The sequence below is a fragment of the Eumetopias jubatus genome, unplaced genomic scaffold (assembly GCF_037043125.1).
Source record: "Eumetopias jubatus isolate StellerSeaLion01/CBP00866 unplaced genomic scaffold, mEumJub1_p1.0 scaffold_8, whole genome shotgun sequence".
Classification (NCBI taxonomy): domain Eukaryota; kingdom Metazoa; phylum Chordata; class Mammalia; order Carnivora; family Otariidae; genus Eumetopias; species Eumetopias jubatus.
Genome location: NW_028274814.1, coordinates 133,415,856 through 133,429,005, shown reverse-complemented (window position 1 = coordinate 133,429,005; position 13,150 = coordinate 133,415,856). Strand labels below are relative to the sequence as shown.

Here is a 13,150-nt window from a genome sequence, read left to right as displayed (position 1 = left end):
TAGAAAGGAAGGAAGCCAGTTATGTTAAAATAGTTGTCAAAACATTTTTTTTAAAAACAGACTTGGGATGGAGCGCCACATGAGCTTCATAATCAACACGATGAAGAGCCAGCGCCTGTGGCAGGTCTGATGTGTGCGGCTGGAGAGCAGTGATCAAGTCCACAGCCACCGCGGGGTGACGGATGATCAGTACCAGTGAGTCGCAGGAACTGCCAAAAATCACACCCTGGTTTGTTACCTCTGTTCACAACAGAAAGAAACGCTCAGTTTCACTCAGACACCAGTGAAAACAAACGTGCAACTTGTCCCCTTCCAAGTTCAAGGACCCCAGGTGAAGACCCTCATCCTAGAAACTCTCTCCTCCTTGGGCCCCAAGGATACCACAAGGACCTGGGCAGGTCCTCCTCCCACTTCCTGGCTCTGTCCCTCAAATGTTGGCCTTTCTCAGGCTCCCCACCCTCTGGTCTCCCCTCTCCTCTCCTTGACCGCACACCCACTGCCACGGCCCCAACTCTGGCGATACGGTGGTCGGCCAGCGGACCAGGTCCGGAATCTGTCCCAGCCCGAGGCCGACTCACTGCTGAGCAACAAAGACGCCCCCTAGGATGTCTCTGGGGACTTCAAAGACATCATAATGGATTAGGGCCTATCCTCCCCAGATCACCAAATTCTCTGCATTTCCCACCCCAGTGAATGATGTTCCCCAACCACAACCAACGCTAGAAGTTGTCCGGATGGGAGAACCCTCCAGAGGTTCCCTCCCCTTCATCGCCTTGTCCCTCTCAGAGATCTGTCCATTTCACCACCTCAGTCTCTCCCCTCCACCCACAAATCTGCACCTCCACCCAGGCAGGTTGTACTCCCTCACCCCTGACTCTGAAATAGCTTCCTCCTCCAGCCTGGCTTCCTCTGATAAATCCTCCATGCACAGCCAGAGGGTTCCTCCGGAACCAAAAGCCTTCCGTGGCTTCCCACCGCCTTCCGACAAACTCCTTGGCTTGACACTGAAGGCCCTTTGTGTAAGTGCTCTTGGTCAGCCACATCTCTATCCACACAACCTCCACCTCCAAACCTTGCTTGCTAGGATACACTTCACAGAAAGTTTTTCTGCACACCTACTATGTGCAGAGCTGAGGGCCAGGGCCTAAAGAACAGACAGGTATTAATGGAATGTGGAGCCTGCCCTCAAGGAGCTCATAGTCTAGAAGGTGAGGAGAACAAGTCAGGTACAAAAAGCCTTGTAGACAGTACAAGAAGAGGGCTTAACTGGACAGTGAACATGTGGCAGGGTGGATGGGAGATAGGGGCAGGTGTATTGATCAACAAGTATCTGCCAAACAAGTGAATGGGTGGATGGTCGGGAAGGGGGGAATGAATGCATGAATGTAAAGGTTAGGTAGATGGATGATGGGTTGATGGGCAAATGAATGGATGAAGAGATGGAAAGATGGATGGATGGATGGATGGATGGATGGACCGAAGGACTCGTGAGTGGGGAGATGGACGGGTGGGTGCATGGGAAGGCAGTTGGAAATGTGACATTCTAGTAAATGGCAGCTCCGGGATTCAAACCCAAGTTTATATGACCACAGGAAACCTTCAGGTGGGGACTCAGCACTGTCCTCTCTTCCTCCTTCAGAAACTCCCCCTCTCAGTCTCCACCCTCCTTGCCCCAAGACCCATGCTGTGCCCACACTTTCAGAGCTTCAAGAGATCCCAGGGACCACCTAGGCCAGGGTTTTTGGCATTTAGGACCTGATAATTCTTTGTCGGGAAGCTGTCCCATGCATTGTAGGATATTTGGCCTTTATCCACTAGAAACCAATACAACACCCTCCCCAAGTTGTGACAACCAAGAATGCCTCCAGACATTGCCAAATCTAGGGGCAATATCATCCCAAGGGAAAACCACTGATACAGCCTAACCTCCCCCACCCCACAATTTTATAGATGAGAAAACTGACACCCAGAGAGGGGTGACCTGCCTGAGGTCGCGGAGCTTGCACTTAGCAGAGCCCAGACTGGACCCTGGGGGACAGCCAATCCCCAATCATCTCCTCACTCAACGTAGGGGTGCGGCTGAGAGCCTCTCCTGCCACTCTCTGGGGGGAAGCCAGGTGCAGACCTTGGGTACCCTACTCTCCCCACCCCCACCCTGGCCCTCTCCCCGCCAACACCCCAAGCCCTCGCATTCCTATAGCACCTCGCAGTCAGCCGAGCCTTCTCATGCTTTCTCAGACAGATAGAAACTGTCGTCCAGAGAGGTCGAGCTGTCTGCTCAGCGTCACACAGCAGGAAGTACCAGCGTCGGGATTTGAACTTGGGGAGAGAAGGGGGAGACCAGAGCGCAGCTCCACAGGGCAGACGGGGCCAGAAGTGCGGAAGGCAGCCCCACAGGAGAGCTGGAGTGAGATTAGCAAGGAGACATTCCGGCTGATTAAAAAGACAGATCGATTTCTCTCGGAGAGAAACAAACAGGGCCGTTTGTCTCCCAACAGGATGGCGAGGCGGTCCGAGGGAGGTGGCAGGTCAAAGCTGGCTACTGACACAGACGCCGAAGCCCAGGCAGGATGGACGAATAAAAATCCAATCATGTTTTAAATGCCCCCAGGAGGGGGCTGACACTTCATTAGCCAGCCAGCCCTCTTTCTAATTCTCCTGCTCACTATCAATTACAACTAGCCTCGCGGTCAGCTCTCACGGGGCCGCGCACACCCTGGGCTCCCGCCCAAGCCCCCCTCAGCCGCTCCGGCCCTGGACAAACACTCCACCTCTCTGGGCCTCTCTAAAGCTGCCTGAGGGGCTGGGAAGATGGAATGCTCCCCCCACACAGGTGGTCCCTAGTCACTGCCAGTACCCTCCCGGTGCAGTCTCCCCCTTTGACCTCCAAATCTGGACCCCAGGTGTCCTTCAGCCCCCACCCCGTTCCTTTCCCAGCCCACACACCAGGCTGTTACCAGCATCCCGGGTGACCGTAGAGCCCTTGACGAGGCACTTCCCTCAGCGGGGCTGCCAGCCCCCTCCCTCCACCTCTTGCCCATCAGACACCCTCCTGCCCTGGCTTGGAGGCCTCCTTCTTCATCAGAAGTTTCCTGCAGCATCCCCAGTTTGGACAGACTGACCACTCCATCCTCCTGGTGGCCACGGCCTCCCTGAGGGTCCCTCCGCCCAGCCTTTATCCCACTTTGCTTCACAGGAGTATGATGTGGGTCTGGCTCTGCCTCACCCATCAGGCTAGGGACTCCTCAGGGTCACCACTGAAGATCCAGGCCTGGTATTCCGAGGCTCCACCCAACATGGCTAAACAGCCCAAGGGCACCTCCACTCAAGTGTAGAACAGTGGCCAACACTGTTCTGAAGCTGAGCTACAGAAAACACTTGTTCAGTCAATCAATCGATCGATCATCAACCATCAATCAACATTTGCTTCAGGAGTCTACTGCTTGGTCTCCAGGTCTCTCTCTCCCTCAAGCATCCTCCATTCTGCTCCAGGAGTGACCATTCTAACAGATGAATTTACTCATATCCCATCCCTGCTGGACACCCATCAAGGGCTCCCCAGTGCCCGCAAGATCAAGAACAAGCTCCAAACTGGCATTTGACACCTGCTATCCAGCACGTGCCTCACCCTGTTCCAGCCACACTAAACTCACTGTTCTCTATACTATTCTCTCTGCCTGGAACACTATCCCACAACTGTGCTTCTGGAAAACTCCTACTCATGCAGCAAGACCCAGGCCAAATGCCCCCTCCTCCGGGCAGGCTTCACCAATGCCCCCAGGTTGGATCAGAGGCAGCTTCTTCACCCACAGCTCTCTTTACACAGAAATCCCCATGTGAGGGGCGCCTGGGTGGTTCAGTCGTTAAGCGTCTGCCTTCGGCTCAGGTCATGATCCCAGGGTCCTGGGATCGAGCCCCACATCCGGCTCCCCGCTCTGCGGGAAGCCTGCTTCTCCCTCTCCCACGCCCCCTGCTTGTGTTCCCTCTCTTGCTGTGTCTCTCACTGTCAAATAAATAAAATCTTAAAAAAAAAAAAAAAAGAAAGAAATCCCCATGTGATGGTACCAGAGGTTGCCCTGAGGGTCAGGCCCTCTCTGGCCCAGCCAGACTCCTCCAACTGGCTGTCCAGCCCACCCTGCTGACCAGTCGAGAGTGTGACAGCCCCTCTGGCTACCAGAAGCATCCCTAGGGCACAGCTCGATGCTGACTTTTACTTCTGAGAAAAACAAACCTTCTCTACACCAGATGGAGGGAAACGGACAATTTCCCAGACACGTGTTGCTTCTTCCAGCAACACTGGCCACCCATCTGGGCATTCTCATTAGCCCCAGGCTGAAGGAGGAGGGAATACCCTTCCCTAAAGAGCCCCTTCCCCAGCCATGAGCAAGCCATCAGCACCGGCAGGTCTGCCCTGGCTGTCTGATTACTCAACATGTGCCCCTGGGCAAGGCATGCTCCCTTCCTGGGCCTCAGGCTCCCCAGCTATAGAATGGGGGTTAGCAAACTCCCGGCCCTGCCACCTCATGGGAGTTGCTGAGAGAATCTGAGAGGCCAAGGCAGGCGGGGAAGCACTGAATGAACTGGAAAGCGAGACAGGAGCCCATCAGTGCCAGGCCCAGGCTGGGCCACAGAGTGAAGTGAGAGCCCCAGGCCATGCTCTCTGGGGCCTCACTCAGATGGAGGAGACAAAGCCAGCCACAAACAATTCCCCTGAGGCAGGAAGAAAGTTGTAGGATAAAGAGGGGTCAAGAGAGGAAGGAGCTGGGGATCCTGGAACACTCCCTGCAGGGAGGGGCCAGGCAGCTGGGCCTGGGGGACCGGTGGGATTTGTCGTGGAGGCAGGGAGCGGGCATCTCGGGGAGGGGGGGGCAGACCCAGCAGAAGCCAAGGCAGGGAAGGAGGGCATGTCAGGAAACATCAGCACTCGTTTGGGCTTCAGAACAGGAGCATGAAGGGAAGAAGCAGGAAGGTGGCTGGAGGACAGACCAGGGGGAACCATGGAAGGACCCAAATCCAGCCAAGTGATACTATTCTGGGGGTGACAGGGAGCCCTGGGAGGTGTTGGAGTGAGGAAAGAATGAGTGAACAAATGAAAGAAGGCAGGCAGGGAGGGAGACAACAGCCCCTCCCGGGCACGCAGCACTCTGTGGGTGACAAACCCCTTCCACACAAGGGGGCCCCAGGAGCCCCTGAGGAGGAACGTGAGGGAGGGGGCAGAGATTGGGTCCAGGGCGGAGGTGACTGCCCATGTGGCACAAGTCCAGGCTCCCGGGTGCTCTCTTCACTGTGCAGGGGAAGGAGGGCATGCCCCCTTGTCAGTGGGCATTTGGGGTGAGATCCCAGGAGCTGTCTATTTAGACAGAAGAAGATGGAAAAACTCAGCTGTTCCCAACAGCCCAGCCACAGGGAATGGGCTCAGGCCAGGGGGGATGGAGGTTAGATTAAGGCAGGGCTTCCTGATAGTTAAAAACCCTGAGAAGGGTCCTAGAGGCCTTGATCTGGTGCAGCAAGACTGAGGGAGCATGCCCAGAGATGGGGGGGTGGCCCAAGGGACTGTATCGGACACAGGGTGATGGGAGGGGGTCTTGCTGCAGGTGACTACCCCCTTTTCTCCTCCACCACATTTGGGGCTCCCCAGACTTTCTCTTCCTCCCACTGCCCACCCTTCATGCCCTCCCTCCCCCAGAAGCCAGCACACCCCATCCTCACGCACCACCGAGAGCCTCGCTCCCTGGCAGCCTGGCCCACAGGTTTCTCAGACCATCGTCAAAGACTGGGGGCCCAGGTGGCACTACCTTCAGGACCCTTGTCAGGGTCCTGCCACCCCAGGTGACTCCCTACAGCTTCCCCATTGGCCCCAGTGTGCCTACAGCTGCCGCTCGGCACTTAACTGTTGTAGGAGCCCAGCCAGGGCTTGTCCTGGAATTGTCACTTGACCTCCTGACATTCCCAACTGGGGGTTGCTATGGCCCCACCTCACAGATGAGCAAACAGAAGCTCAGCAAAGGCAAAGGCCTCTTGGCCAAGAAGCCAGGAGTAGGTCTGCATTCACACTCATGCAAGCCACAGTCCCTGGGGTCACCGGAGCCCTCTCCCAACACCAACCCCAAGGCACCAACCCCTGCACCTGGACCCCCCTCTCCAGGCCCCACCAGCGCCCTGGGCCACCATCATTCCTCATCACCACCCGACAGGTGCCTTCTTGGGAGGGGCCGCCGATCGACGTCTCTCCCAGGGAGTCAGAGTCACCTTCCCTTGCACAAAACGGTCATAGCTGTCAAATGATCTTGTCAAATGATCTCATGAATGGGTGAGAGACAAACAAGAGCCCATTCACCTCCAGCAAACATGCTGAACCCCCAGAATAAACAGCACAAGGCTTGAGCTATGATGAGACTGCGGGCCCTGCCCTCTTCCTGCCCAGTGACCGGCCAAGGTCAGAGGGTCTGCGCGGCTGGGGTCTCAGCCAGCTGGACTTCGAAGCAAGAGCAAGCAGGGGGCCGGAGCCAGGCAGGGGACCAGAAGCAGACAGATGAGAGCCCGGGCCACAGCCACAAGCACAGAGCGAGGGAGCCCAGCCACAAGGAACACAGCGCTGGGTGTTCCCCAAAGACAGCACTGAGATGCTTTCCAAGGAGGGCCGGAAGTGGGTTCCCCACCAGCCCCTTCCCAACCTCACTGGCCAACTCTCCCATCCTGCAGACGGGGAGACCGAGGGTCGGGGGGGTGGGGGGAGTGGGGGTGACGGATCCAAGGTCACAGGCAGCTGGTGTCTCCTTCGTCCCAGCCTGGCCCCGCAGAGGCCTCCTTCACAGCCCACTGGCTTCCCACCGTGTATGCGCCCCGGAGTGCACCCAAAGGGAAGGGGGCTGCACACCCTTCAGGGGACGGCCCCAGGCAGGCCACAGAGGTGGCTGCCGGATGTAGATGCCGAAACCCAGGGAGACCCTCCCCGCTGCCTCCTGGAACTGCGGAGCAAATCTCCCCGCCCCGGGTGGAGCATGGAGAACCGGGCGCTTCTCCAGATTCGGCAGGTGGCTGCAATGTCCTGGATACAAGCTGAGGCTGGGGATTCAGAGAAATCGAAGTTTTCATCCCAGCTCTCCTACATCCTGGCTGTGCGACACGGGGTAGAAGTTACTCAACCGCTCTGAGCCTCACCTTCCCTGTGTGGGAAATGGGGCTGTCACAGCCCCTCGGGGGGTGGCTACAGGTGTCAAGACAGCAGAGCGTTGAGCACCAGGAGTGCCAGCCCTTAGTATCACCCCGAGCCCCTCCCCTGTGCTGGACACGCTGCTGGATGCTTCCAAGGAGTCATCTCTAATCACCTGTAAACGTCCCTTACAGAGCCGGGAAAAGCAAAGCTCGGGGAGGGAAAACCAGAGCAAATACAGCCCCCCACGGGCCCTTCTCCTACACGCAGCCGGGTAGGCTCCCAAGAAAGACTCCCACATCGAAGCCGGGGGAGGAAATAGGTAGGTTTCCAGCTGATGGGTCGTGCTGCGGCCGACTGGCCACGTGTCCGGGGCTGAGGGCGTGACAACCGAGGGCGTAACTGGCACAAATTTCCCTAAGTAACAGAGATCGATGATTTTCCCTGGAAACAATGTCCTCTGAAGGCGTTATGTGCTGTCTAAAGGCTTGATGCCTAACGTCTCGTTGCATCTCCCACGAGCAGAGCGTTTGCTCGGTGATCCGTGAGGCCCGGTGCACCTGTGAGCGCAGCTGATAAGCGTGATAACCACATGGGCGGCAGTGTCTCTAGTCCTCAGAGCTCCATGTCCTCACTCGCCTTGCGTACTGCCTGATCTTCAGTGCACTCCTGAGAGGGGGGTACCACCACCCCCATTTGACAGCAGGGAGCACGGGCCTCAGAGAGGTTAAAAAACTGGCCCATGGGGGCGCCTGGGTGGCTCAGTTGGTGAAGTGTCTGCCTTCGGCTCAGGTCATGATCCCAGGGTCCTGGGATCGAGCCCCGCGTTGGGCTCCCTGCTCAGCGGGGAGCCTGCTTCTCCCTCTCCCTCTGCCCCTCCCCCCTGCTCGTGCTCCTTCTCTTCCTCTCAAATAGATAAATAAATAAAATCTTAAAAAAAAAAAAAACTTGGCCCATGATCACACAGCAAATAAGAGGCAGAATGAGCCCCTGGGTCTGTCTGACTCAGGTCCCCAGCATTTTCCACATGCCACCTACCCATGAGTCAAACAGCGGGACCAATCCCCCAACACTTCAGACCCGGAGACTTCCCAGCTGAAACCCTGGCTGGCAGTGTGTTGTTCAAGGCCCAGACCCGACAGGGAGTGGTGCGGACATCTGGGCGAGCAGCCCTTTCCCACCCGGCTCACCAGCCCAGCTCTCCAGCTCAGCTCAGTCCCAGGAGCCTCTTCTGGCTCTCCAGTGAGTCAGGTGGCGTCGAGCTGGGTAAGGAGCCGAGTCAGGGAGCACCAGGTTTCAAAGGACAACTGGCTCTGAGCCAGGGCCCCTCACACAGCAGGGACTCTAATGCTCAGGACAGTCTTTCTGAGCAGACCCTGCCATCCTGCCCTGTCCCGGCCCTGGGCCTGCTGGGCCTGATAGCTGCTCCGGCTAGCCTGACCCTGATGCCAACACATCCATCATTCCTTTGGGTTCTGGATGGGAAGCAGAATCGTGCAGAGTCTGGGGATAGGAAAGGTCATTTATGGTTGTCACAAAGATTCGGGGCCACTGCCTCCTAATATTTAGGGACCAAGAACACCAAATATCCTGTAATATGCAAGTCAGCCTGGATCACAAAATACTGTCACACTCAAAATGGCAACAGTGTCCCCACCGAGGAGCACCTGCTTAAGCATTGCCCCTTCCTGGAGCTCCCTCCCAAGGAGGAGGCAGGGGAAGGGAGGTTTCTGGCCAGGGAAGAATCCTAGAGCCCTCAGCACCTGATCAAAGAGACCCACATACACACCAAGACCCTAAAGCCCGACCTGAGCGTACCTACAGTCAAGTCTCTGATCCAGGGCCCCTGCTGACACTAACCAAGGTCACCTGGGCCTGCATTTGCAGAGACCTGCCTTGGCCTCCCTCCCACGGGCCCAACTCAGGCTATGAAATCTGGGCGCTGAACCATCCTATTCACAAAGCCTAGAATCTCGCGTCCGTGGACTTCCAAACACATACCATCACAACCGCCAAATCTCAGACTCACGCCCTCTTTGAAACACAGAACTTTACAGACTTTGAAATCACAGAGGCTTGGAATTTGATTGTCCATGAGCCTTACATTTAAACTCTGAACCCCTGAGACTCAATCACAGAAGCTTCTAGTCCGAGAGTCCCAGACCTGACACTTCTGAGGCCGCTCCACTCTGGAGTCATCAGATCTTTGGTCTAGAAGGGAGCTCAGAAGCGAGGCAGTCAGTTCAGGCAGAGACCTGAATCGCCTGCATCCTTCACCCCAGCCTCAGCAGCCTCTCTCATGGGGCCTAGGGAGCCCAACATGCTCTGAGCAGCAACCAGTGCTGGGGAGCCCCTCCTGAAGGCAGGGGCTGAATTTGGCAGCACGCCTCCCCGAGGCGGCTTCCACACGCTTGGACCCAGGCTCTCCCTGAGACAGAGGAGGACCAAGTCCTCCTCCCTGGGGGGCCAGTTGCTCCCACCCCCAGGCTCCCACATGCACTGAGGGTGGAGCCCAGGGGGATGGTGAGGACAAAGGCCAGAGGACCCCAGGGACTCTGTTTTGCCCAACACACCAGAAATGTGGCAACCTAGAAGGGTCTCTGTGGGCTGCCCAGTGACCAGGGCCCAGAGTACCTAAGGTCAGGGGTAAGGCCAAGTATGGCTGGCACCCCAGGCTCCCAGGGCTGGAGGAGGCCCTCTCATCCAGGCCCCTCTTTTTAGGTAGAGGCACTGAGGCTCAGAGAGAAGGAGCTGCCCAGAGTCACACATCTAGTTTACGGTAGACGGGACTCAGATGCGCTCTCCATCCAAGGGCTTCTGAGACACTGGGGCCAGCTTTGGGCTGCATCTGCCCAGCCAGATGCTCCAGAGCCCGTCAGAGGGTGAGCTGGGTCACACTCCCAAGCCAAGGTCATCTGAGCCATGCCTCTGCCTCCAGCCCAGCCCAGATCTTGACTGTCTAGACCATATGAGGCTACTTTACCAGAGAGGTAAAGTAACTTTCCCAAGGTCACACGGCACCCAAATGGCAGAGCCAGAATCAGCCCTAGTCCCACCCAGGCTAGGTACCTGTGACATGGTTCCATCGTCTCCCTCATCTTCCAGGGAGGCTTTCTCTTCCTCAAAGGCCCAAAGCTCCTGTGGTCTCCCTTTTCCTGGCCTGGCCACCCCCCAGCTCACATGCTCCTAAGGTTCTCCCGACATACTGTACTAAAACTGTTCCCATGGATGGTGACTGCATCCCCCACTCTTGGCAGCTCCTCAGGGCAGACCAGCTAGCTATGTTTCTCTATCCTCCACGATTCCAGGGCTGATGTCAGTGAGCGCTGGGTGAACAAACTTATTGAACAGACCCTCTAATCATGCCTGAAACCGCCTGAGCTGTCCTACAGAAGGAACACCTGGCATTTGGCCCTCCATCCAGCTAACGGCACCCAGAACCACACTCCACCCACTGCAGCAGAGACCCTCCAGTTTCCAAGGTCATCACCCAGCCCTTCCAGAGCAGGGAGGCCAGCAGCCCTGGGCTCTGCATGGTTGCCTCCCCCAGCCTTTCTGGGGGCCACCTCACCACACCAGCTGCCATCCCGGGTAGCCCAGGGGTCCAGAGCTGGACTCAGGTGCTACTCAGCGTGGCCTCAAACACTGGCAGAGACTCTTTGGCTTGGCGGGCCCCCAAACCCAGAGGCCACCATGTCTAGGTCCCAAAGCCTCCTCCTCACTGGCCCCCAGCCCCCAGCCCAGCCGTGATCCATTTCCACGGCACAATGAGCAGTCAGTCCTTCTAAAACACTGATGGCTCCACATCACACCCTGCTGTAAATTTCGCCTGATCCCGTTGCCCTGAGAACGTCGGCCAGCTCCTCACTCAGCCCTGCGAGCCTCCCTCTCCCCCTCCCCCTCCACACTGGCCCTCCCTCCTCCACTCCAACCACAACAAACTGCCTTCAGTTCCTCTCTTCTCCAGGCCTTTGCTCCTGACACACCCTCCTCCCCACCGCCCTCTCCACCTGACTGCTCACTGCTGGAGACTCAGCTCAGACACTGCCAATATGCGCCCAGTGAACACTGAAGGAGCATGCGCCGGGTGCCAGGCACCGTGCTGGGGGGCTGGGGTCCAGCAGCAAACCAGACAGGCTCGGTCCACGTCCCGCTCACCTGACAGGACCCTAGAGGAGGCAAATGTTACATTCAGAATGCCACAGCTAGGGAGTGACAACAAACAGAGAGGCCAAGGGGGAATCACGGTAGGCTGCTCTGAGGAGGAGACACGCTGTGATTTGAAGGATGCAGTGAAGGATTCTGCCAGGTGAAGAGAGCAAGGAAAAGCATTTCAAAAGGAAGAGCCTGTGCGAAGGCCCTGAGGCGTGCAAGAACACAGGAGAAGCAGCTGGTAAGAAGTAAGGTGGCCCGGTGGGCTGGGTTAGGACTTTGCGAAGGGTCCAAGGCAGGGGCCGGCCAACACGAGCAGTCCAGGGGCAGCAAGTGGAGGCAGGGAGATCTGTGAGGAGGCTGCTTACTGCTGCCTCGGGGTCCACGCTCACAGGGTCCCCATCAGGCTCTCATCACCCTTGTGGCCACTGTCAGGCAAACGGCCCAGTCCCTGGGAGCTGAGCCACGAGTCGGGGTCTGACCTAACTCGGCATCCCCAGTGCCAGCGCAGGCCTGGGGCTCACACCTGAGGACTTCCTGAGCCAGCCGGGCACCGGACCAACCCCCGCAGTCGTCAACAACTTCCAGAACGTTCAGGTCAGCAGGATGCCAGGTCCTCATCAGTCGGCCTTCCGTGCCCCGATGTTCCCCCAGACCCCCCATCTGAGCTCACCAACCACCACCACCGCCGTGGCCTCCGAACCAGAGGGCACGCAGGGCTCCGTCAGGGAACAGCTTGGCCCCCCCCACACACAAAGGATATGGGTTACACACCATCTTGATGCACCAGTTCCGGGGGCTGGTGGTCTGTCGCAGACAGAAGAAGGCAACAGGGGCCAGGTCCGGGTGAGGGACTTCAGGATCGGCTCCATCCAGGGGCTCCTCCAGGCCTGGAGGGGAGGGAGGGGGGCTCTGGGGCCCCAGCTGCTCCGTGACTCCAGGTTCAGCTGCTGGGGCAGCGGCAGGGGAGGAGGGCGGTGGGGAGCTCTCAGTCTCAGCCATGTCTGCGCTGAGCAAGGAGCCCTGGGGGAGGAGGAAGGGCAGCACGTGGCAGGGGCTGCCTGGCATCCACCCTCCCAACCCGCCTTCCCTCACAAGGGGACACAGCCCAGACAGCCCATAGGCCCCTCGCCCGCACGCTGCCACAAGGATTAGGAGAGAGCTGAGGGCCCCGATGCACCCGAGTTGGAATCCACTTCCAGGGAGGGGTCCTGGGGCAAGTCTGGTCAACCCTGCGCAGCCTCAGTTTGGGGAGATGAAGAGTGAGAAGAATAAAACCTACCTAGAACATAGTTATGGTATCATTTGGGTTTTGTTATGTTTTTATGAGACTACAGTTGTATATTTACTACATAGTCAAAGACAAGAAAATTTGCAAGAAAAAAAAAGGGAAGTTACTGTAAAGTCAGACATCATCACCAGCTTGACAGGCATTAACAAAGGAGAGGTTGGAGGGCTGTGAAGCTGGACACCAAGGGAGTTGGGCAAGCCAGGAGGGAATCACGGTAGGCTTCCCTGAGGCAGTGACCCCTGAGCTGAGACCTACGATGGAGCCCAGGGATTCCCCCCTACCACCTCACAAAGGTGAGAACTCAGGCACCCTACACATCAACCTCTTTGCTTTATAGCTGGAGAAACTGAGGCCCAGAGAAGGGACAGGACAGACACACAGCCCGGTAACAGCAGAAGGAAAGCGCCACCAGGGCTGGCTTCCTGGGAGTGTGACCAGTGCGGCCACCCACGGTTCCATGCTCAGAAGGGCCCTGCTCTGGGTTTAATGCTCGGCTGTCACCAACTTGAAATTCTTCATAATTTGTGATCGGGGGCCCGCACATTTTCATAGCT

General features: G+C 57.5%; 1 protein-coding gene across 1 annotated transcript in view; it reads right to left on the bottom strand.

The window, feature by feature from the left end:
• The window catches only part of CACNA1I (calcium voltage-gated channel subunit alpha1 I), a 102,978-nt gene extending 90,671 nt beyond the window's left edge, over window positions 1-12,307 (bottom strand). Inside the window, exon 1 of the mRNA XM_028115684.2 lies at window positions 12,069-12,307. Coding sequence (XP_027971485.2) covers window positions 12,069-12,307 — 239 coding nt within the window. The remainder of the gene's footprint in view (window positions 1-12,068) is intronic.
• Between the last annotated feature and the right edge of the window lie 843 nt (window positions 12,308-13,150).